The sequence below is a fragment of the Rousettus aegyptiacus genome, unplaced genomic scaffold, assembly GCF_014176215.1.
Source record: "Rousettus aegyptiacus isolate mRouAeg1 unplaced genomic scaffold, mRouAeg1.p scaffold_m13_p_9, whole genome shotgun sequence".
In the NCBI taxonomy this organism is placed as follows: Eukaryota; Metazoa; Chordata; class Mammalia; order Chiroptera; family Pteropodidae; genus Rousettus; species Rousettus aegyptiacus.
The window spans coordinates 51583770-51610204 of NW_023416312.1; the positions used below are offsets into that span (position 1 = coordinate 51583770).

A 26435-nucleotide genomic window follows, 5' to 3' on the forward strand; every position below is an offset into this window, starting at 1 on the left:
CATTTTTTTTATCATGATAATATCAAGATCCATTGATGTCATCACAAATGGCAATATTTCATCTTTTTCCTTTGACCGAGTAATATTCCATTGTATCTACGAACCACAGCTTCTTTATCCAATTATCTATTATAGGACACTTCCATATCTCGGCCACTGTGAAAAAGGCTGCTATGAACATTGGGGCACATATATCTTTACAGATAAATATTTTCAAGTGTTTTGAGTAAATACCTAGAAGAGGGATTGGTGGTCATATGGTAATTCTATTCTTAGTTTTTTTTGAGGAACCTCTATACTGTTTTCCATAGTGGCTGTACCAATATATATTTCCACCAGCAGTGTATGAGGGTTCCTTTTTCCTCACAACCTCTCCAACACTAGTTATTACTTGTCCTATTGATTATAGCTATTCTAATAGGTGTGAGGTGGTATCCCATTGTTGTTTTAATTTGCATTTTTCTAATTGCTAATGAAGTTGGACATCTCTTCATAAATTTGTTGGCCATTTGTATGTCTGTTCAGGTCCTCTGTCCATTTTTTTTTTTTTTTAGGCAAGGCAACCCTTAGTTGACCTCACAGATTACAAGGAACTTGTCAGCTTACAATCCTTTATTTTTTTATTTTCAATGCCTATAGCACCTGGTCTTCCTAGGTGGTCTCCCATCCAAGTACTAACCTGGCCCAATCCTGCTTAGCTTCCGAGATCAAGTGGGATCAGTCTTGTTCAGGGTGGCGTGGCCATAGACCCATTTTTTTATTAAATCATTTTTTTTTTATTCATGAGTTGTATGAGTTCTTTATATATTTTGGACATCAGGCTCCTATCGGAGGCATTGTTTGCAAATATATTCTCCCATTCAGTTGGTTGCTTCTTTTCCTTGTTGGTTTCCTTTGCTATGTAGAAGCTTTTTAGTATGATATAGTTTCATTCATTTATTTTTGTTTTAACTTCCCTTGCCTTTGAAGTCAAACTCATAAAATCCTCTCAAAACCAAGGTCCATGAGTTTAGTACCTATGTTTTTCTTCTATGCAATTTATTGTTTCAGATCTTATATTCAAGTCTTTATTCCATTTTGAGGTAATTTTGGTATATGGTGCTAGTTAGTCTAGTTTTACCCTCTTGCATGTAGCCTCCCAATTTTCCCCAGCATCATTTATTGTATACTTTTGGTTCCTTTGTTGAAATTTATTTGACAATATAAATGAAGGTTTAATTCTGGACTCTCAATTCTGTTTCATAGGTCTATGTGTCTGTTTTTCTGCCGCTACAATGCTGTTCTGATTATTGACCCTTTGTAGTATAATTTGATGTCAGATAAAATTATACCCTCTTCCTTGTTCTTTCTCCTCAGAATTACTTTGGCTTTTCAGGGTCTTCTGTGTTTCCATACAAATATGGTGATTTTTTGTTCTATTTCTTTAAAGAATTACATTAGGATTGTGATGGAGATTGCATTAAATCTGTATAATTCTTTAGGTAATAAGGTCATTTTAACTATGTTGATTCTTCCAATCCAAGAACACAAAAGATCTTTCCATTTCTTTGTATCTTCTTTGATTCTTTTAAAAGGGTCTTGTAGTTTTCATTATATAGGTCCTTCACATGTTACATTAGATTTATTCATAGATATTTTATTCTTTTTGTTGCAATTGCATAAGGAATTATTTTTCCACTTCTTTTTTTTTTGACACTGTATTATTAGAGTACAGGAACACCATGGATTTTTGAACACTGATTTGTATCCAGAAACTTTACTGTCTTTGCTCATTGAGTCTAGTAGAGTTCTTGTGGAGACTTTGGGTTTTTCTATATAGAGAATCATGTCATCCACAAATAGTGACTGTTTGAGTTTTTTGTTTCCTATTTGGATGTCTTCCATATCTTTCTCTTGCCTGATTGCACTGGCTAGGACCTCCAATGTTATATTGAATAACAGTGGAGACAGATGACAGCCTTGCCTTGTTCCTGATCTTAGAGGGAAGGTTTTTAGTTTTCATCATTAAGTGTAATGTTGGCTGAGGGTTTATCATATATGGAGTGTATTATGTTAAGATGCTTTCCTTCTATGCTAATTTTGTTAAGTGTTTTGATCACAAATGGATGCTGTATATTGTCAAAGGCTTTTTCTGCATCTATTGATATGATCATATGATTCTCATTTTTTAATTTGTTTATGTGGTGCATCGCATTAATCGATTTGCGTATATTAAACCACCCCTGTGCCCCTGGGAGGAAGCACAATTGTTCATGGCATATAATCTTTTTAATATGTCATCATATTCAATTTGTCGGTATTTTATTTAGGATTTTTGAATCTGTATTCATAAGAGATATTGGTTTACAGTTTGTGTGTGTGTGTGGGTGTGTGTGTGCGTGCGTGCGTGTGTGTGTGTGTGTGTGTGTGCGCGCGTGCGATTTTTACCAGGTTTTGGTATCAAGGTAATGTTGGCCTCATAAAATGAATCAGGAAGAATTGCTTCTTCTACAATTTTTTGGAAATGTTTGCGAATAACGGGCATTAAATCTTCTTTTAGTATTTGGTATAATTCACTGATGAAACCAACAGTTCTTGGGTTTTTACATTTTGGTAGGTTTTTAATGATTGTTTCAATTTCCATACTGCTGATCGGTCTATTTAAAATTTTCCAGTTCTTCATGAGTCGCTCTAGGAAGGTTGTATCTTTCTAAGTAGTGGTGCATTTCTTCTAGGTTATTGAATTTGGTAGCCTATAATTTTTCATAGGATTCTTTGATGATCCTTTGTATTTTGATGGTATCTGTCATAATTTCTCCTCTTTCATATCTGATTTTGTGTATTTGTATCTCTCTTTTTTCTTTAGTGAGTCTAGCCAGGGTTTATCAATTTTATTAACCTTCTCAAAGAAACAGCTCTTTGTTGCATTAATTTTTTCTATTGTCTTTTTGCTCTTAATTTTATTTAATTCTGCTCTATTTTTTATTATTTTCTTCTTTCTGCTGACTTTGGGATTCATTTGTTCTTTTTTTCCCCTAGTTTTTTAAGGTGTAATGTTAGATTTTTCATTAGGACTCATTCTTGTTTCTTGAGATAGGCCTGTAATCATATGAAATTTTCATCTTATTACCACTTTTGCTATGTCTCCCAATTTTTGATATGCTGTATTTTATTCTTGTGTGTTTCACTATTGTTTGTATTTCTTGATCTTTCCTTTTATTTCTTCTATGATCCAGTCATTTTTTTAGTAGCATGTTATTTTATCTACACATATTTGTGCTTCATCTTGCTTTCTTTCCACAGTTGATCTCCTGTTTCAAAGTATAAAGGTAAGAGAATATGCTTGATATGATTTCAACCCTCTTATATTTATTGAGGCTATCTCTGTGTTCCAGTATGTGGCCATTCCTTGAGAATGTTCCATGTGCATGAGAGAAGAATGTATAAGCTGCTGTTGTGGGAGAAAGCATTCTTTAAATGCCAATTATGTACAATTGGTCTAATGTGTCATTTAAGGATGATATTTCGTTATCGATTTTCTGTTTGGATTATCTGTCCATAGCTGACAGTGGGGTATTTAGTCCTCTACTACAATTGTGTTTTTGTCAGTTTCTCTCTTTAGTTCTGTTAGTACTTGCTTGGCATATATTGGTGTTCCCTGATGGGGAGCATATATACTGATGTATTATGTCTTTTTGATGTATTGTTCTCCTTTTTCATCATGAAGTGTCCATCTTTGTCTCTCATTACTGTTTTTTTTTTAAATTTTTATTTTATTTTGAAGTCTGTTTCATCATATATAACTATGGCTACACCCACTTTTCTCTAGATGCCACTTGCTTGGATTATCATTTCCCACTATTTTACTTTGAGTTTATATTTGTCTTTGCAACTGAGATGTGTTTACTGAAGGCAGCATATGTTTGAGTTTTGTGGGTTTTTTTTCATCTAATCTGCTTCTCTGTGCCTTTTTTTTGATGAGTTCAGTTAATTTACACTTAGGGTGATTGTTGAAATATGAGGTTTTCTTATAGCCATTTATCTTTTGTTTTCTGTTAGTTTAATATCTCCATTGTTTTGTTTCGTTGTCCTTGTGTTTTTGTCTGCTATTATAGTTTGGTGGTATTTTATATTTTCCTTTTCCCCCACTGTTCCTTCTTGTTTTATGTTATGTGTCTCAGGTCTGTTTTTTTTTTGTGTGTGTGTGTGCATGGTTACCATTAAGTTTATGTAAAGGAAAGTTATGTATACAGTAGTATAAAGATAAATTTGAAGATAACTCCAGAAGGGAAAATAAGAGATATTGATAAAAATGTATATGGATTTTTGAAAAACATGTTGTGTGTGTGTGTGTGTGTGTGTGTGTGTGTGTATCTCCTGTGTAACTTCAAGGTAATTTCTTTTTTCCCTCCATGCTTATTAGGCCTAAGGCCCTATTTTAAAATGTAAACATAACTTATTTTTTCTTATCATTTACACCAGAGTAAACTCTCTTCCATAAAATTAAACACAAATAGATAGTTCAAACTTGTTTTAAAAAAATTATTGGACAGCAAGAGAAAAGCAGTTAGTTACCTACAAGGGAGCACCCATAAGACTGCCAACTGCTTTCTCAAAAGAAACCACACAAGACAAAAGAGCTTGGCACAAAATCTTTCCAGTGATGGAAACCTAGGATCTACAACCAAGAATATTTTATCTAGCAAAGCTATTATTTAGAGTCAGACAGATAAAGAGATTCCCAGACAAAAATAACCTAAGGAATTATCATCACCAAGCCAGTAGCACAGGAAATATTGGAGGTACTCTTTAAGAAGAAAAAAACTGTATCAAAAACATGACTGAAGAACAGTAATAACTACTTTCCTATCAATAAGTATCTCAAATGGAAAAAAAATTAAGTACTCCAACCAAAAGTTAGAGTGACTGAATGAATAAGAAAACAAAACCCCTACACATGTTACCTACAAGAGACTCACTTCACACTCACTTCAGATTAAAAGACACACACACACTAAAAGAAAGGGGATGGAAAAAAAATATTTCCTTTATGGTCCTAGAGTGTATTTCACTGAATGAAATAAGTCAGATAGAGAAGGCCAAATATCACATGATTTCATGTGTATGTGGAATCTAAAGAACAAAATAAATGACAACAACCTCAGAAATGGAAATAAACTCATACGTACAGAGAATATTTTGAGGGCTACTAGATGGGCAGAGAGTTGGGCGTGGTAGGAACAGGCAGAGGAATTAAAAGGTACACATGGATAGTTACAAAACAGGTATGGAAATATAAAGTGTAGTATAAGGAAATAGTTAACAGTGTTGTAATAAATATGTAAGGGGGAAGATGAGTACTAGTGGGGTGATCACTTTGTGAGTTATATATATTTTTAATCACTATGCTGTGCAACTGAAACTAATATATTATTGTATGCCAACTATAATTTAAAAACTCATTGAATTGTACAATGTAAACACAAGCAACTAATTGTCTATATTTCAATAAAGTCAGAAAAAAGCGAATTGTGAGGTGAGCAATTGTTTTTAATTTAAATTTATTACATTTCTTATGATCAACTTTTAACCTTAGAGTTAAATTTTTATCATCAGGCTACTTGTTATTTTCTTAATGTGGTGTAATTATTTTGCTTTATTGCCACAACCAAACCATGGATAGGCTATTTCATAGGAAAATGAAAATTAATCTAATTTAACCTAAGCACACTGAAAAATTTGAAAATTTGCAGTTCCATGATGCTATTGAAACAAAAATATCCAGCAACACTAATATATAGCAAATTCATCTTTCAACAATAGAGCTAAATTCATTCTTTTGTACCATATTTCTATTAGGAAACTGTGAAGAATTTTAAGTTGCCTGGTTGCCCATGGTTGCTAAGTAAACGTGAAATCTTGATTAGCAAACTGTTTTCCAGTGGCTGACTTCAAAGTGGAAGCAAATGTTAGAATTCTGGTACATTCTTCTTCTGTCAACAAATAGCACTTGGCTATTCATTTTTTCAGTATTACTTTTTGAAAAAAAATATTTACTTATTTATAACAATAACTTAATGTTTCAAACTTTAATGTTCTCTCTAAATTTAAACATCACCTACTGGCATTTCCTAAAGTGTCACCAGATCTTACTCATGACACTCATGGCTCTTAGGTCATTTACTTATGAGTCACTTATATTTTACTTAAAAGTTTGAAAAAAATGTGTTCAATATGATTCTTTTCAAAATAGATCTTTACACAGTAGTGATGGAAAACAATAATACTAAAAACATTTTCAGACATTTGAGAAAATATTCTATATAATTTCTAGTTACAATTATGTTCACTTACTGAAGAATTGTTAAGATATAAGTGGAAAGCACTAAAAGATATTATTTTTAAATATAATAGGAACTTAAGAGCTCTAGAGATGACACTCTTCATTTAAAATTGTAAAATATGATCTACTGTATTTTGTAGGATTTTTTCAATTTGTATATCTAAAATCAAACTGTAGAATGAACTTCAGAAATAAGAACTTTTGGTAGTTTTAGTGAAATAGTCTGGTCTAGAACTGGACTGAGGACCAGCTAATTTTAGTAGAAAGAGTCTGATTCCAAAGGGAATCAGTCTGAAAGCTAGTGACATCTCAAGAGACAGCCTAATCTTGAAGGAGTCATGTCCAAGTGCCAAAATGAGTACTTACAGACAAATAGGGACTTTAACAGAAAATTATGAAGCCTATGACCAGATACAGAATAGGGAGCCTGGAAAGCTTCAGAATACAAAGAAGATGGAGACTCAGATCCAGGAGGAAACTTACCCTCAAACTCCAGGGTCCATGAAAAAACAGCAAGTTCAATGAGCTCAGTGGGTGCCTCACCTGTTTGCTCACCAGCCTTGGAGCTATCAGGGGTCTTCTCTGGATCATCATAAGGGCCACCAAATATGTTTATCATAAACAAAATATCAATCAGGTATTTCTCCATTAAATGGATTTATTCAGGAACAACGAGGAATTGCAAGCTGGTACATGCAACCTTGGCGAGCCATGTATAAGTCCACTAAAACAAGAAGAATGAAGCTCTTTTATAGAGGTGACAAAGAAGTGGGAAAGGGCTATTACAAATGAGTTTCCCTTTTTGTGTGTTGTGATTGATGTGATGTATGGGAGTTCCTCCTTCTAGCCTTTCAAATTCACTTTAAATGAGGGTTCTGTTTATTAATTTTTATAGGTAGTATATTCAGCTTCCCTTTAGTAAATTCACTAAGAGTTGCCTTTATTCGTTTCTCTCCATGAATGTCAAGATAGCATATGGGATTAAATAAAATATTGTTGCAAAAAGAAAATATCTATTCTAGGAAAATTATAATAATTTTCTTAAATTTTCTAATGAGAGTATGTTATTAGAATTCTATTATTTTAATGAGGTTAGTTAGCTGTAAAATGTCAAATAAATCTTCTATTTAAAAATATTTAAAAAATTTAATCATTGTATCTTATTTTCCCTTCCCCTCCTCCCTGCCCCCTCCGGCCCAGAAATTGTGGTCATGAAATCATATGCTTCAGCTTCCGAATCATATCTTAGACTTACTCAATCAGAATATTTGATTGTTGGGACACAGGAATTTACATTATTAATACATTAACTTGATGATTTGTATGATCTAGTGTTTTCAAAACCACTGTATAGCTGATTGCATTAACTAGCTATTAATTTTGTCAAAATTACATTTCTTTTTCTCCCTAATTTCTAAATGTAATGAAAGGCAACAAAGGTAATATTACAATAGGTCTAGATAATATATTTAAGATAAATATGTAAGGTTGATTTGAGAGTTTTAAGTTAAGAGACTAAATCTATTTGTTTTTCTATTTCATTCTCAGTTTAGATATATTTAAGAGATACATATATGTAACTTTTAAAAACAATGAAAAGAGTAGTGCCATATCAATTTTCTCCTGGGACCATAGCATGATAATAATTTGTTGTTTTTTTAAATTTTGTAACTTGATCACTTTGAAGTTATTTAATGCCATTTGTATGTGTGTAGGATAAGTAGGTGTGGTAGATGGAATATTGGAACATTCTTGTTTGTATGTAAAATAGGGGGTGGTTTGCTTTTAGAAAACTCCATAATAAAATTTGAGAATAGCATTAAAGATATTAATTATTTGCAGTTTCTTTTCCTGCCACCCTTAACTACATTTACCCCTGTGCTGCTTGCTACTATCTTATATCACTGACAATTCCCACTGTTTGAAGATCCAGTTACTTGTTTGCTTTTTGATTACAAATGGAAATCATAGAACCCAAAATATTTAAAAAAAGGTAAGAAGAGTTCAAAGAAAACATTGATCTTTTAATCTCATATTAATTTCCAAGAAGTAACACATTTTATATGAGTAGCAGTTGTTTTTGTTGTGTTAATGAGCACCAGGTGAAGAAGGTAAAGTTAAACATCATTTATATATTCTAGAAAGGTCTAAAACAAACAGGTTACCAATGTTTGGTACAACATGCTAAAGAAATTAGTGTGCTAGCTGATGTGCACACTCATATTTTATTATGAAATGTTCTAGTCATTATTATTATTAAACTGATATTTGATCACAATCACAAACTCTTTTTATTTGTATTTATTTTTTATCCTTTTTAAAATTAAATTTATTGGGGTAACATTTGGTTAATAACATCATATATGTTTCAAGTGTGCAATCCTATAATACATCATCTGTATATTGTATTGTGTGCTCGCCACCATGCATTTGACTACCTTTATCCTCTTCTTGTTTCTCCCACCTCCCTTCCCCTCTGGTAACCACCATACTGTTGTGCCACCACATTTTTTTGTTGTGGGTTTCTATTAACGTTAAACAAGAGAATATTTTGTTCCAAGTGTTTGTGCAATTAATGACAATGCCAAGTATTTTATCTTTCACTGTATTGTAATGATTCCAGCTTATATAATTCAAATCAGAAACCCATCTGTTGCTTGAATGACATTTGGTTTCTTTAAAATACATCAATGAAACAGACATGTACAACTATGGCAATGGAAAAATTATTTTGCAAATATAAAGTAACATCTGAGGCAAAACATTATTTAAAACAAAACTTGTGGCTTCTCTTATGGAAACAAAATTTAAATAATTTAACAACTAGAAAATGTTAAATATTGACTAATCTTTTAAAAAATAAAACGATTATTTGTAACATATGTGATTTATAAATTTATCATCTCTTATGATAGATAACATCTATCATAGATAACATCTATTGCTGTTATCTCTAGCAATTGAGAGTTAAATACTTAAGTTTGACTTTGTTTATTATGTAAGTAAATTATATGGGCAAAAAGGAAAAAAGTTAATAGAATGGAAAAGGTTCTGAAAACCATGCCAAATTAGGATGGAAATTTTAAATTGAAATTTGAATATAAGTGCATGAGGCTTAAGTATATCCAAACACTGGCAGGCTTGTCATGTAGAAGAATCACACTTATTCTATAGATACAGGAAACAGATCTAGAGATAATGGGTGGAAATTTCTCCTTCTGTCAATATTTTCATTTCTAGCAGCTACCAACTTTTCTAATACACTTTGAGCTAACGAACCAGATAACCAAAGTTGTTAAAGGAGAGTAAGGTAGATATTCCGAGCATGAACTTAATGATACATATTTTAGCAATTTACATGCCTTTTATTTCTGTCTTGTTTTCTGTTATGGCTTTCTTTTTAATAGTATGAGTCTGCCATATAACTGTTTCTGGATAATGAAGGCCCTATGGTAAATCCTAAATTTAAACGTAAGTCACTAAACCTAGTCATGATTAGCAACAAAACAACATAGATGTTTCTTCTACTTTCTTTTTTTTAAATTGATGTTTGGGTTTAATCTTTGAGACCGTTGTCCTGGTCTGCTTTTAGTTTTAACATCTGTATTTAATATTACTGAATGTCATTTTTGGGCACATGCCAGTTTCAAAGCATGTTAAGTTTCAATTTTTTTTCTGTTTTCATTGTTAGTCACACAATTGTGCTTTTGTACACTTGTAACAATACTGTTTAATTTGAAAGTTCACAGAACTCTGGCAATTGCCAATTTTACAATTTATAATCACCAACATTCTAGAAAGAAGAAGCTTCATTATACCTGTCTACAAGTAGATTATTTTCATTTTGATTGAGCTTAAATGAATCAAGACTCAAGGAAATATCTCCTCATGTAACACCACATAACCTTCTAACCATTAAAGAAATATGTCTGACTTATTTGCCAAAATTAAATAAATAAAATAAATTTAAAAAAATTACCAAGTGCCATGGAAAAATGTAGTAGGTAAATAGTCAGAGCTAAAGGAAGATATGATTCTGGGACAATTGAGCATTGTGAATAACTTCCTGTATATGATAGTAATATGATATGGCATTAAAAAAAATAAAAGCCATAAAGGGTAAAAACTTTAGGAACAGAATGTGAAAGGGAAAATGAGAAATAAGACAGATCATTCAAATTTTATGAAATGGAACAGTGAAAAAAACGATTAGGTGAACTGATCTATCCTGCGAGATGACTCAAATTGAACAGTAGGAAGTTTTATGTCTACAAAGTATAGGGTCAAATAGTAAAGATCTACTATAAAATATGTCATCTGGGAATTTTACACTGGGGATTATGACCTACAAGTGAGATATGTGTGCTGGCCTTATAATGCATATGAAAATCTCAAGTTGAGTTTCTAAGATATTTTCACATTTTATTTTATGATATATTGAATAATTATAAATTCCCTTGATAAGAAATAGTACCCATGGGAAAATGTAGACAACCTCTGAGATCCAGAAGAAGTTGTTGATTATTATAAAATATGGGAACTCAGAAGCTCAACATATGCTTAATAGTTTAATATTGATAATGTTTGATGTATGAATTAAAAACAACCCTACATGTGGTAATCTTAAAAAAAATAATAACCTTACCTATTTTTACCCCTTCTAATCAGAGTTACTGGCAATGGCAGAGAATCTAAGGTAGGTTGGGTCAGAATATATTAGAATTGGAGTGAGAAGAAGTGCAAGGTTGTATGATTAGTATGAAAACTTTGACAGGTAATTCTAATGAGCTCTCTGAAACATGATACTCAAACATTCATAATGAAATTCACCGACTGGCCTATCTGCATGCAACCTCTTTGCTGCCAGCTTAACCTTTCTAAAATGCCACTTACATCATGTTATGGAAATATAACAATATTCACCTAATGCTCAGCATGAAATCATGCCTTCGTGAAGTATAATGAACACAGGAATGTTGAGAATTTGATAGTTTGCTTGTAAATGATTCATCCAGGTGACACCAGTATTATTTCTGAGCATTTATTCATTCTGGAATTTTGATTGATTTGAACTAAAAACAAGGCAAGAAGATTATAAGGAAAGGTATCCTGTGGATTTTTTCTATTTCCAGCAGAAAAATAACTATCCATTAGGTACAGATATTTATTCATGAATGATCCAGGATTTATTTCTATTCCATAAAGTTACCATTACAGTTAATAGATTGTTTAATTTGTACGCCACAGCTTCCTTGAGGGGGTGCTCACAGACAAATTGCAACATGGTCATTAATGTAATAGCTCTTTTATATTGTACAGCAATCATCTTCAACATTTGAAAAAAGGAAATTATTCATTCTTCTCTTAGAGTGACTTAAGAAATTATTTTCATGATTGTTTCTAAATATATTGGATAAGAAAAATACTTCTGCATTTTGAATATCTTCATATGATTAATCTGAGTAAAAATGTGCCCTCAGAGATAAAGGATTCAACCACTGAAAAAATTAAAAAATAAAAAGCAAATGAGTTAAATCCAGTTTCCAAAATTTACTACAAAGGATTCATAAATTAAGTTCAAATAATTATTTTATGTTCAGTTCTATCTGGAAGTGTCACAAATTGCAAAATGCAAGCTTAAATAGGAATCATTAAAGTAACCGTAGGGAAAAAAAGTAAACCGTTCTTTTCCATTAAAAGTTACATTTTTCAGAAGCCCTTTAAAACAATTCCTTAACAATTAAATTCTAATAATTTCATTTATGGAAATATTTCTTGGAGATTTTATAAAATGACGTGTGCAAATATAGAGCAACTTGTGAATTTCGTGAATAAAAAATAGAATACTATATCTAATTGGTAATATTTGAATGCCTTCTATGGATTATAAAAACAGGTAAAACACTGTCAGACTGTAAACTTTGAAACCGTTAATTGAGAAAGAAATCAAATCCCCAGTAAGAATTTTATACTATTTTAAAATGATATTGAGACATCAATGATGAAATAACATATTTTGTTCTCCACTTGAGACATTCTATTATCTGTTAAAGTTAATATAAAGTTAATTTATTAATATTACTTCTTTACTTTTGAAACATCAAAGGTATATATGCGATAATGTCCAATAGAATAACTGCATTTCTGGAACATAGTGCTAGTGCTTGTGGTGTTTTTGTGTGCATTCAGGAAGAGATCAAAAGCAGTTTTGTTCACTAAAGGGAGTCCTTACAAACCCATTTATTCTATTTTATTTACCCCTAAGTGGATTCAATTTATGAGCGTCAAGAGGGTTGGAGATGAGTACATGAGCAGGCCAATTACAGATTAACTCTAGGGTATTCCTTTTCAAAGGCTTTTAGTTAAGTTACTACTAGTACAGGTGTTCTAGGATGGGATAACATTTTTTAAACTTAAATTACCTTGTTCTTTTCTGCACTGATAAGCAAATGAACATGAAAATCCATTTCCTTCACATCAGAAAGTAACATATATATCCCCTACTTCTACATTTGACACAATTTTCCTTCTATTCGTTGGCAATTTTAATTCTGTTGAAACCTGACTCCATAATTAACCAGCACATTGTAAATTCTAGATTAATTTATTTTTGTCACCAGTAATTGTTTTCTTATTCATAGATTCTTTTATCTAGGTATAATACTTTAAAAAATTAAATGGTAAAAAAACATACATATATATATACACACACTAGACACATAATATACCTACCATGTACTATATATATGGTACATTTTATATATATATGAATATATATATACTTGAAATATATTACTTGTGTCATATATTACTTGTGTCATAAAAGAGCTAAAATATGTCTTAACAGTTATGCATTATGGTACAATTATAAATTTGTAATGTGCTAAACTGGATTATTTTACACATGATAATTTTTAATCTATGTATTGTTACCCTTAAGTTATATACAATTGCTTTTTGTAAATAAATGTCCGCAATGTAATGCTTCAAGCATTTTAAAATGCAATTTTTCTATTTCCTGTATTTTTAAAAAAATTGTGAGTAAAAATGTTTATATATTTTACTTGAAGTGGATAAAAATATTTTAACGACTAATTAAAATATTTTTTTGGAATAAATGAGTTTTAACCTATAATTAAATGAGCATAGGCTTCTTAGACAGAGAACAGTCAAATCCAACTTTGCTGAACTGACAAAATTAGCTTCCTCACATGGCAGAGGGACACTATATAAGGACACTAATCTCATTAATGAGGGCTCCACCCTCATGACCAGTCATCTCCCAAAGACCAACTTCTAAATACTATCATGTTGGGAACTCCACCTGTAAATATCAACATATGAATTTTGATGGGCAGGAAACGTTCAGTCTATAATACAGATCTTCAAATGTTTTTACATTTCCATCTGAAGAGATTGTAGACTGTCAAACTAAAATTTGCAAAAGTACCTGTATTCTGTCATGGAAAATCCTAGTACTTTCTGTGACCTTTTATATGTAAACATTTCTTAAAAATTATCTATATATGTTTTAATTAATTAAATAATTTATTTTTATGGTGACATTGGTTAACCAAATCCAATAAGTTTCAGTTGTACACAATAACAGTAAAGCATATATATATTTACAATGTGTGTTCACCTACCATAGTAAGATTTCTTTCTGTGACCACATATTTGACCCTCTTTACCCTGTCTACCTCCCCTCTCCTTACCTACCCCCTACCATCTGATAATCACTAGTCTACTGTCCATGGACATGAATCTCTATTTGTTTGTCCTGCTCATTTGTTGCTTTTAGGTTTATATCCCACATATAACTAACATTATGTGATTTTCAACTTTTTCTGTCTGGCTTATTTCTCTTAGCATGATTATCTCAACATCTATCCATGTCGTCACAAATGGAGGTATTTCATCTCTTCTTATGGCTGAGTAATATTCCATTGTATATATGTACCACAGCTTCTTTAACCAATCATCTATTATTGGACACTTTGGTTGCTTCCATGTCCTGGCCACTGTGAATAATGATGCTATGAACATCGGTGTGCAAATGTCTTTTTGGGTATGGGTTTTCAAGTTTTTGGGGTAAATAATCAGTAGAGGGATTGCTGGGTCACATAGTAGATCAATTCTTAGTTTTTTAAGGAACCTCCATACTGTTTTCCTTTCTCCATTGTATGTTTTGGTTTTTTGTTAAAAATCATTTGCCCATATAAATATGGATTTACTTCTGGACTCTTGATTCTGTTCCATTTGTCTGCGTGTCTGTTTTGCTGCCAATATCATGCCAGTTTGATTATTGTCACTTTGTATTATAATTCGAGGTTGGTCAGAGTGATGCCTCCAGCCTCATTCTTTTGTCTCAGGATGGCTTTGGCAATTCAGGGTCTTTTGTGCTTCCATATTAATTTAATGATTTTTGTTCTATTTCTTTAAAAAATGCTGATGGGCTTTTGATGAGGATTATAATAAATCTGTATAACGCTTTAGGTAATATGGTCATTTTAACTATGTTGATTGCTCCAATCCAAGAACACAGAATATCTTTCCATTTCATTATACCTTCTTCGATTTATTTTAATAGAGTCTTGTAGTTTTCATTATATAGGTCCTTCACAGGTTTTGTTAAATTTATTCCTAGGTATTTTATTCTTTTTGTTGCAATTGCAAAAGAAATTATTTTTTCCACTTTTTTTTTTCTGACACTTCACTGTTATTGTGTAGGAACGCTATGGATTTTTGAACGTCGATTTTTTATCCAGAAATTTACCATGTTTGCTTATTGTTTCTAGTAGTGTTCTAGTGCTGTCTTTAGGGTTTTCTTCATAGAAAATCATGTCATCTGCAAATAGTGACGGTTTTACTATTTTGCTTTCTTTTGCCTGACTGCACTTGCTAGAATCTCCAATGTTATATCCAATAACAGTGGCAATAGTGGACAGCTTTGTCTTGTTCCTGATCTTAGAGAGAAGGTTTTTAGTTTTTCATCATTAAGTATAATGTTGACTGAGGGCTTGTCGTAGATGGCCTTTATTATGTTAACGTACTTTCCATCAATACTGATTTTGTTAAGATCATAAATGTATTCTGTATCTTGTCAAAGGCTTTTTCTGCATCTATTGATATGATCATATGATTCTTATTTTTTAATTTGTTTATGTGATGTAACACATTAATCAGTTTGCAAATGTTGAACCATCTCTTTGCCTCTAGGATGAAGCCTACTAGATCATGCTATATAATCTTTTTAATATATTGCTGTATATATACATACACATACACACACATATATATTATATTATATTATATTATATTATATTATATTATATTATATTATTTATATTATATTATATACACACACATACAGTGGTCTATTTTCATCTGCATGTGCCTTATCTCCATTTCACTTTGTGAATTTTGATCTTTGAATTATCCCCTTTTCAGGCATTGTTGTCTCAATTTGTCCCTATGTATGCTGAATGTGCATTATTGTCTTGCAATAGCAATTCTCTTCCTATCGTTTAAGCTTATATTGCTCTGTTCTTAGTAAGGGTTGCACTTCTTTCTATTTGCCTGAGAGTCACCTTACTCCTAATTATGTATTTTTTTTTGTCATTTTGCTTCAGGTGAGTTGACCCCTTTCAGTATTTCCTGTAGTGCAGGCCTCGTAGTGGAGAATTTCTTCAATTTTTGTATGTCGTAAAAGTCTTAATTTCTCCTTCATATCTAAAGAAGAGCTTAGCTGGATACATTATTCTAGGCTCATAGTTCCTTTCACTTAATAGGTTAAACATATGATTCCATTCCTTTCTGGCTTGTAAGATTTGCACTGAGAAGTCTGAGGATAATCTAATGGGTTTTCTTTTATAATTTAGGATTTTTTTTCTCCTGGCTGCCCTGAGAATTTTGTATTTGTCATTGATTTTTGATAATTTTAATACAATGGGTCTTGGTGAAGGCCTTTTTGGGTTGAGAGAATTGGGTGTTCTCTTGACTTCTTGCATTCCAAGCTCCAGTCCATTCCTTAGATTTGGGAAATTCTCATCCATATTTGTCTGAAAATACTTTCTAGTTCCTGTTCTTTTACCTAGCCTTTGAGAATTCCCATTATTCTTATGTTTCCTCTCCTGATGGTGTCAGCTAGTTCTTGTATTTCTATTTTATTATTTTTCATTCTTCGGTTTCTTTCTTCATCCTTCTGGTTTATTTCTATACTTCTGCCTTTGATTTCATTGATTCTTTCCTTCATTTGGTCTATTCTATTTCCCAAGATTGCTATTTTATTTTTCAACTCTTGCAGTGTGTGTGTGTTGTGTGTGTGTGTGTGTGTGTGTGTTTATGTGTTTAATCTCCAGAAGACCTATTCTGTTATTTTTGAGGGTTTCAATCTCCTTACTCTGCTCATCAAGTTGTTTTTTGAATTCCTGAAGTTGTTGTTATGACACATTTCGGAACTCAGAGAGTTTTTTCAGAAGTACTATCCTTTATTCTATGTCATTTAAGTTGCATATTTCCATGTCTATAAGCTTATTTTCTGGAAATTTTTCTCTTTGTTTCTTAGATGCTTTGTTACCTTAGTTGTTCATGATGTTTAATGGACCATTTCTCTGCCTGAGCAAGTGTGTTCTGCTTTTTTTCCAGAGAGAACATTCATTATATAAAGATCTATCTTGGATCCTTGCTTTATATAAATCCTTAATAATGCCTTTTTAATTTCATGTAGATATTTAATCTCTCTCTCACTACTCTCAGTTTCAGTCCCTGTCAGTGTTAGCAATAGTTTCAGTAGCGTTTGCTCAAATTCCTCTGAGGCTCCATGGTTTTGTTCTCAGAGTATATGGAGGGATGGGCTCTTGGTGTTGTGGGCTGGGGTCTGCAGCTCAGCCTCAGTTTTGCAACCTCAACTGGTAAAAATTAACTGTTGTTTCTCTGCTGTCCTGCTTCTCTGCTTTCTGCCCTGATGATTGGGCCCTGCTGCCAGCTGCATGGAACTCACAACTCTCCCAGGCAGGGCTGTTCAGGGAATTGACCACACCTTTTCTCCTCCCCCTCCTCCTAGAAGGAATTTCAGCTGACTTTGGGAGTCAGCTTCTTTATTTCTCCCAGTCCACTGCCCAACACCTGGGGTTCTGACCTGTAGTAGCTCTTATGGGCATATCCCATGCACCGACATGCTCAAGTGCATTTGGGTGTTTTTTGTTGAGTTCTAGATGTTCAGCTTATTGTTGTTTCAAGGGGAGATATCCGGAGATATCACTCAGTTTGCCATGTTTCTCCAAAATTAAATAATTATCTCTTAATTGCATATTTCATACTGCTAGTAGAAAAGTATTTGGGTTGATCTATTTTTATGTAGCAAACTATCCTTAATCTTTGGAGCATGAAACAAAAACTAGTCTTTGCTTCGCAATGTTTGGTGACTGAAGTGAAGTAATTTAAATGTTGAGATGGCTATGATGACTCAAATGAGTCCATAAATTGTAATGTCCAGAATAGATTCATCACATACACACATCTGGCATCTGAACTAAAGTGGTGGAACAGCTGAGCCTCTCTAGGTATTGCACTTTCTTTCTATGCAGTCTTCAGCTTCCTCACGGACTTCTTTCAAATGTGGCTGGTGCTCCCCAGAATGAATATTCCAAGTCAGCAAGACAGAACCTGCAAAGTTTGATTACACAGAATCTCCCCGTATTAAATATGGTAGAGGACTACTTTAGTGTCTGAATTCCAAGAGGTGAAGTCTATTGTAGGGGCTATTTTTGGAGACTAGCTACTACACAGAGCAATGTTACAAACAAAAATACTACTAGATCTAATGGAGTTATCATCCTTACTGGATGTAATAAACCTCCTGTTATGGAAACCAAATGTTTCATCTTGACATTTTGGTATGTATATACTTTTTATATTCTGCTATAATTACCATTTAAGATGATACCTATAGTTTGCTTTTATAATTACCATCAACTTATCTATACCATCTATTTTCATTTTTTAGAGTATAGAATTGATTTAAATGAAATCCAATTCAAAATATTGCCCCTAAGATTCTTTGAGAAGATGATTTGTACTTTTAATTTTCTAAGCCTACATGATTGAATAAATTTGTTATTATTTACTGTCTCAACAATAAAAATTTGTTATATTTATTCATGCTTATTATTCAAAAAAAAATAAATTCTTGTCCAACAGTAGCTCAATAAATCCCTGTTAAAATGCTTGAATGTTTATAAAGGCTGACATTCCCTTGCTTTATAGCAAATTGACTTTCAGTCTGAATCTGGATGTGTCTTGTGTCAAAATATAATGGAGGCAACTCTGGTGCTAGATGAAGTAATTTTGAACACAGAGCCGACTGTTAAGAAAAGCCTAAAATTGTTTTCCAATCTAGATAATGTCACTGTGACTTCACTAGATAGCTGAAATAATATGTTTTCTAAATTGGATGCATTAAGAAATTCTTCAGATCATAGCTGAAACCATGTAATTTTCTTTCTTTCAGTCCCAGCGACATGTCACATTTCACCTACCAGAAGGTTCTCAAGAAAGCAGCAGTGATGGTGGACTGTGTGACCATGATGTGGGCAGCCTTCCTAGCACATCCCATGCCCTGCCCCTTGGTTATCCTCAGGAGGAGTACTATGATCATGCTGCACCCAACAACCGCACTGAAGGGGATGGCAATTCTGATCCTGAATCCAGTAAGTGATGCCTCCCTATCCTGTGGTATAAATGGGTTTGTTATGTTTGCAAGTCAACCAATTGTGGCCATTTTAACAATGGCCATTTAATTATGTTAATACAGGTTACACATTTTTAAAAGGTAAAAATACAGAATTAGATGAAAGGCACATAAGTATCAGTTTATAATATTTGAAATGTATGATCATATTTACTTTGAATAAAATGTAGTATGAAATTTAATATAGTCATTTTGTTTAGGCATAGATAGGAATTTCTATTTATATATACATGTATTTATATCTACATAACCAGCCTTTTTATTTTATTTATTTCTTAGTGTACATATAAATTATTAATATAATTCATATAAATTATTTATTTAGATCTTATTATTATTCTTTTTAAAAGAGATAAGAACCATAGAAAATTATCTTTTTAAGGACATAAGAGATCCTGACTCCAATGCAGAGCAGTTAGTCTGAGGTTTTCAATAATGCCCTGAAACCACATGCCTTATGCTGTATTACTGTTTAGAGAGACATTCAGATTTGGTCTCCAGAATGGAAGCATAAAGGCTATATGTTGAAAAATCCAAAACTGTGGAATTCTTAAAAAAAGATTATGAAGTTGATACTAAGTAGAGAACTTCATTAAATTTATTATCTTGAATACATATTGAACATCTGTGCTTCCTCGTAATTTTGGGAAACAAAATTTGATAATGTCGTGCATGTCTCAGAAGATTCTTGAATTCTAAGAATTATGATTTTCTCCATATATGTTTTCTATACATAAAAATGTGTAAGTACAAAAGTGCATATCATATATGTGACAGAGAAGAGGCATAGGTATAAACAAATGTGAAAAAAGTAACTAGCATAAACATATAAAATATAAATTAATATAAATAAATATAAAAAGTAATATAAATGATAAATTTTGAAAAGTTATCTTGAACATTATAGACTGTATGTGTATATAATTTAAATAAAGCATCTGGTTTTGAGAACAAAATGGCTTTCTTATCATTGTGCTTTAACCTATTTTTGAAACTCCAAAAACTAAGGGAAATGTATTGATTAAACACCAAGATGTAATCTAAGACTAAACATACAGAATCAGTGGCAGCATAACACCAATCTTTTTCCTCTTTACAAGAGTAAACACTGGATTTTAAAGGTGTTTTTAATATAAACATTTTAGATACTTTTTAGTCACAAAATTTAGAAAGTCCTAAACATCTGCTATCCCCATATTTAATTCTATACTTAGAATAATTTATCGATATTCATTTTGAGGAAGAAAAATACTATAACATGCAATGCTAATCTATTTTTCATTTACTGGGTATAAGAAGACATAATGACTTTTGGTAGAAATACATAGTCGTAACTGTATCCACCGCTACCATAAAATCAAAGTGAGTCTCTAATAAGAATATGATTATAAGTAACAAATATGATTAAATAAGGTGTCCTTGCTCTTTTTTACTACACAAATCATTAATTTAATTGTAGGCCTATCACTGTATTGTGAACAGATAATAATATAGAGATAAAATGAACATAGTTTTTATAAACTAGATAGAACTGATTCTATTGCATGTGCCATAATAAGTTTTTTCTTAGAGGGTCGAACAGCAACAATTAAAGAATAAACTCAGAGTAAGCATCACAGTGTGGATCTAAGTCTGAAATGAACTTTTAAGCTTAATGAGACTAAAATGGGATATTATTGATAGTAAAAGGGGCAGAATTGGTATGGGTTATAAATTACAAAACATTTAACATTTTGTTTATTGATCTCAATAATATCTAATAATAAGTAGTTGTTTTAAAAATATTCAGATGGCAAATTCTTTACAGGAACTGATTTTGTTTATAGTTAAGAATGTGAATGTTAGCAACAATGTACGACTGACATACTTAAGAGCTTTATTTGTAAAGCTTGTTTCTACTAGGGACTAAACAATTATCTTCTTTAATAATGTGGACACTATTATTTTAACCATTAAATAGTTTGTTCATAATTAAAGAATGAAGCAATGGCAAATTCCAAGTTAAAAAAATTCTTTATTAATTAGGCTTTATTTTAAAATTGAGATGAATGCAGACAATAATTGTAATACAAATAATACACTTTTGCTACTTGTTATTTTAATAAATGTATACAGAGGACAGAGATAATTAAAAATGAAAGTTCATTTCTGTATATGTCTAACAATATTTATGAGTCAATGTTTAAAGTTTATTTTTACTGAGTAATATTAACTACTTACTCTCCCACAGGACCTGAAACATACGAGTGAGATTTTTTAACATAGTACATGTATGCGTTTTGTTTTGATTAAAAAGAAAATACAGCTGATGCAAAATTTGCCAAAGCAAAATAATCTCTTTAGGCTAATACAGATGATAAGGTACTTTAATTCCTTAAAAAAAAAAAAAAAAAAAAAAACAGAAAAACAACCTTTATAGCTCTAAAATAGCACATAATAATGGGTTTTGTGATATGGAGCAGTTGCCAATAAACTGTGCAGTGTTAGTCACTAGCACCACAAATAGGAATGTAAACTGTTAGAGGAAATAAATGCTATCCTTAAGCAATGGAATTAATTTATGCAGTCCCTATTTCATATTCCGAAAGACATTACATCCTCAATCTGCTTTCTTTTCCGCTAATGAATTGCCCAAAATAGTACATAGTTCTGAAAATTCCTTGGAAGTTTCACAAAAAACAAATAGAAATGAAACTTTTATGAATAAGATTTTCCCAAAAATTTGCTAGAGGGATTTATTAACACTACTTTAAAATATAGTTCTCAGGTTTATAGAAATTTGCTGATTAGATGAAGAAATTTTGCTATCCATTCTCTGGAGTCCTTTGCCAAGAATACTAATTTTCCTTTTTAAGATAAAGAAACAAGAAAATGCAATCCAATTATTTTTTCTTTCAGTAGAAAAGTTTAATAAAATGTCCTCTTCCATTTGAAGGCTTTTTGAATTTTTTAAATCGCACAACTGCAATCTTCTGATTTTACCCTTTGGTATAAAGGTCACTTCTTGCCATTCTATGCAGTTTTGTCTTTCTTTGCTAACAGCCTATGTCCCAGAGCTTTCCTCCACAATAACCCCATCAAATATGTGTACCTTTTCAAACAGACTCTGCTCTTTGCAACTAGCTAATTTGGCAAAAACAAACACACATCAATTCAATCGATAAACAGCATTAACTGTTGTACTGGGTTACTGTGGATATTCTAACAGGTAATGTCTTTGCATTTTCAAAGGATCTTGTGAGGACACACAAGAGTGTGGCCTTAGTAGGGAGCAGGGTGTGACTGTTACTTCTAGGAATTTTATATATCAAGATATAGTATTAATTGAGGACAGTGCTTTCCTCTTGGGAATACTGTAAACACACTAAACTACATTAGGTAAAATATAATTTATAAAAGGAAAGATAAAAATGCTTTCCAATTTTTTTTGGTAAAACATTGCTCTGATATTATAATTCAGACTAAGTTTTGAGGCACATGGAAATATTAGCAAAGGTCTACCACATTAAACATCAGAGATTTTTGAATAGTTCATACATATGAAGTAAGAATGTGTGTGTATGTGTTTTCCTACAGAAAAATGTATTACTACTCTTTCTGTATGGGAAAGTTGGAGAGAAAAGGGTAATTTCTCAATTGCTAGCAATCTACTGGCATATTGTAATTTTAATGATCATAGATATCTATGCTTCTCTGGAAGAGAAATGGTGAAACAGAATGTTTTTAAAGAGATTCAAGTCAATCTTCAGTTTACATTCCATAAATCAGTTAATTTTCAGAGAGAATCCTCCTAAGGGAAATGGAACAAAGTACTTAGTTTAATCAGTGTTTTAATTTTCTTCAACTGTAAAAGTTATGTTACCTGTATTTTTAAAACCTTTTCACTAGATATGGTCATTTCACACATGAAGTCACTCTATTTGAAACTGTTATAGCTGATCTAATGTCTAAAATTTGGAATTAAAGTAACAATATTTATGTGTAAAATTTCATCAACTTTTAAAAAATGTTAATGTTTTTTTTCATATTATAAACTTCTATGATACAAAAGAAAAAAATAAAGTTCTAAGAGCATTAAGAGCTAAAAAAGTTCAACATTTAAAATAAAGAAGAATATATTTTATTGTTAATTTAAAAATGATAAATCTCTCTGCTAAACTATATCTCAGGTTAACAACTCATTGACAATCATTTTTTATTCACTAGATAGTATTTTAATATGATACCGATTAATTCACAAAAAAAGAAAGTAATTTATTTTTCCCTGGCAACCCACTTTGATTGAGCCTCTACCAGTAATCTAATTACATGCTATAAAAAGTGGAAGACCAATTTGATTGACTAGAGTACTACACAGAGAAATGTCAAATTTTGTCTTTATCTGCTGAAACTGTTGGCATGAATAACACTAGGATAATTACTAATTGAACATTTGATTAGTTGAATATTTAATTATAAATGTAGACAATTGGTAAAATTAAAAAAAAAATAAAACTATGAAATTTTAAAAGAATCAACTAATAATGAATCATTAAAATCCAGCCCTTCATAATTAAGAACATTAGGGGTCAGATATCTAAAGACAAAATAAAACTGTCCGAATAATGTTCCAGGCAAATTTTGATATACAAGTACTGTGTTAATTATTATCATCTGAAAAATTCAAAGAAAATAACATTCAGTTCATTAAAAAGAAGAATAGTTTATATTTTTGTAGGGATGGTAGCCCTTACTAAGTCTTCCAGAGGATGCCTCAGAAAATCATCTAAATCCACAATTTAGCAAGTGTTAACCATATAACTGTTAATTAGGTATTTTTGTTTGTTGCCAAATACCTAGGAAATTTGACTTCATAGGCCCTCCATGTTTCTTTAAAATGTATTTTATTATGTGAACCCATACATCAATTCCTGGATTACAACAGACGGAAAAATGAAGGCTGCCATTTGGTTAATATCATTACATGAAACAAATGGGAAATGTATTCAACCTAAGAAAGAGAAGTTATGCTCCTTTAAAAGTTAATTATCAACCCAGGGTAATTCTTTCTCTGTTGGCTATGTATTTGAAAGATAGTTTTCTAAAACTGTGTTTATATATATTCTTAGTCTGTAAAGTAGTGTCAGTCCATGGGAGTGAGGGGCATAAAATAATTAAATAAATAATTTGAATCAATTCAGCAAACCAGAAGTCATGTATCTTGAAAGATAAATTAATCAGTATTTCTAAGGAGTGATATTATCAGTTGTTAGTCCTATTATTTATGTCCTACTTGGTAAAAGGTCCTAAACTCAATGCTCCTGGATTCTGGAGCTATAAGATAAAAGCTTGCTAACTTTCATTACCTTGCCGAGAGATGACATATGGCTTTATCCTTTTATTGAAATCATAACAGTAAAAAAGTCTTCACATAAATTCACATTTTTAAAGCTAACAATAATATCAAAATCATTTATTTTTGTTCTCTAAGGAAAATCATTGCAGTCATAAATACTGACCCCAGCTTATTTTAGTCTTTGATGTGTTATATAAATAAAAGCGTACATAAATAGATTAGAAAAAAATGGTTCCACCCAAGAGTTCAGCTGTCTGCCATTGACTGGGAAAGAATAAGGCACACTTGATAGTAGTTTATATATTAAATGAGCTTAGGCAGATATAAACAGTGATTTAGTGGCAGGTACTCCATAATATATATATTAATTTTATCACTTAAACTGACTTGCTTTTGCAAAGTCAGTTTTTCTTTATTAAAATTTATGGAAGTTTGAAAAAATCTATTGTAATAAGAAAACGGGTGAAACAAATCTTACTATACCATCCTATGATATCCAACTTTCCTATATGGGAAATGGAATTGCAACATAAACCAATTGAAAAATGGCTTATAATTTGCAATATCTAGGCTTTTCGAAGGCAATGAAGGATTTATACTAGAGATAATCTTTAAAAAGTCACAACATCATGGATCAAAATGAAAAGTATATCTCTAAAGTTGGTAATTTGAAGACATTTACAGGATTCCATTTGGGTGACAATCTCTAAGATGACAGCATCTTTAGTATTTTAAATTTAGTATGGATTAAATAGAGGTTTATTACTTAAAAGCAGGTCATTCTAAGCAAAGCAATCTATTATCTTGTCTTTTATGTTTGAAAATGACAAGCACTAGGATCTTGGCACAAGCCAGCAATTGAAAGCCAATGCCATAAGGTCTGGAATGTCGCTAAACTTGAATAACTACCTTTAGTGATAGAGAATAGGTAGACTTCTCTTCACTATAAGCCTTCTTTTGCTTCCAATTTTTTATTAGGCTAACTATATCATATAATAAAATTCATTTGACTTTTATATTTATAAGCCATGAGGCAATCTTTTTATGACCTTCTTTCTTCTGCTTTTTTTTTTAATCTTACTCTCACTCCTCACTCTTCTTTGCTTATAAGATAATATTGTTTGCCATTTGTTCATTTTTGTAGTTCTCTGAAAGATAATATAATTGGTAGTGCAAGATATAACTTTGGGATGATTCAGAATATTTAGTATCGTAAGTCACACTCCAATTTCTTGATTAAACATAATTTATAAATATTAATGAATGAGGATTATTATAACAACATATTCGTCCTTATGATACTTTTAGATTGTACAGTGGCTTGAAGCTCTCAAAATGGCTTGCATCAACAGATCACTCAACAACTAGTGAGAGTATCAATTCATTAAATAGTAAACACCTATAGACAATCTGTCTTACCAGGATTTCTGCATCTTTATTGAATGTTGAAGATTCTCAGTAGAGAATTTAAATGACAGTGTTTGCTGAACAAAATTTTTCCTCATTTTAATCAATAATAGAAATTGTTGTTCCAGTTCCAATAAAACAAAAAAAAGTACATCGCATTTTAAAAGTTTATTTTTTTTCTCAGAAATTTCTTCTTTTGTAATTTGTATAGCTCTCAAAAGAAATGAGAAAGTGGGTGATTTTAAATATTATTTTGGGGTATCTATTTAAACCATACTTTTAAAAAAACTGATTGTTAACTAATAATTTTATCATAATATTTTATTTTGTAATCACTGTCCATAAAATCTCTTTAACACAGACCATAGCAGACCATCTCTTTTAGGCCATCTTTTTTCTTGTTCCAGGGTTCTAATTCAGGCACTACAATTAACTGCTTTTGTGGCTTTGGACAGGACTTTTAACTTCACTGTGTCTTTTTTTCCCTAGCTGTAAAATGAGGGGATTATACTGATCAATAAATGCCCCATCTAGGATCATAATCTTGTAACTATTACAATCCAGAAATGTACATGTTCAGGTATTGCCTTTTATATAGTCTTTGAATTTTAAAGCTGTAA

The 26435-nt window shown here is 31.4% G+C and overlaps 1 protein-coding gene and 1 pseudogene across 7 annotated transcripts in view; one reads left to right on the plus strand and one right to left on the minus strand.

The window, feature by feature from the left end:
* PCDH11X (protocadherin 11 X-linked) overlaps positions 1-26435 on the plus strand; it is an 802247-nt gene that overhangs the window by 537184 nt on the left and 238628 nt on the right. For all 7 annotated transcript variants that reach the window (XM_016146853.2, XM_036226751.1, XM_036226752.1 and 4 more), the window contains one exon: positions 18834-19032. In XM_016146853.2, coding sequence (XP_016002339.2) covers positions 18834-19032 — 199 coding nt within the window. The remainder of the gene's footprint in view (positions 1-18833; positions 19033-26435) is intronic.
* On the minus strand, positions 631-749 carry LOC118608206 (annotated as a pseudogene).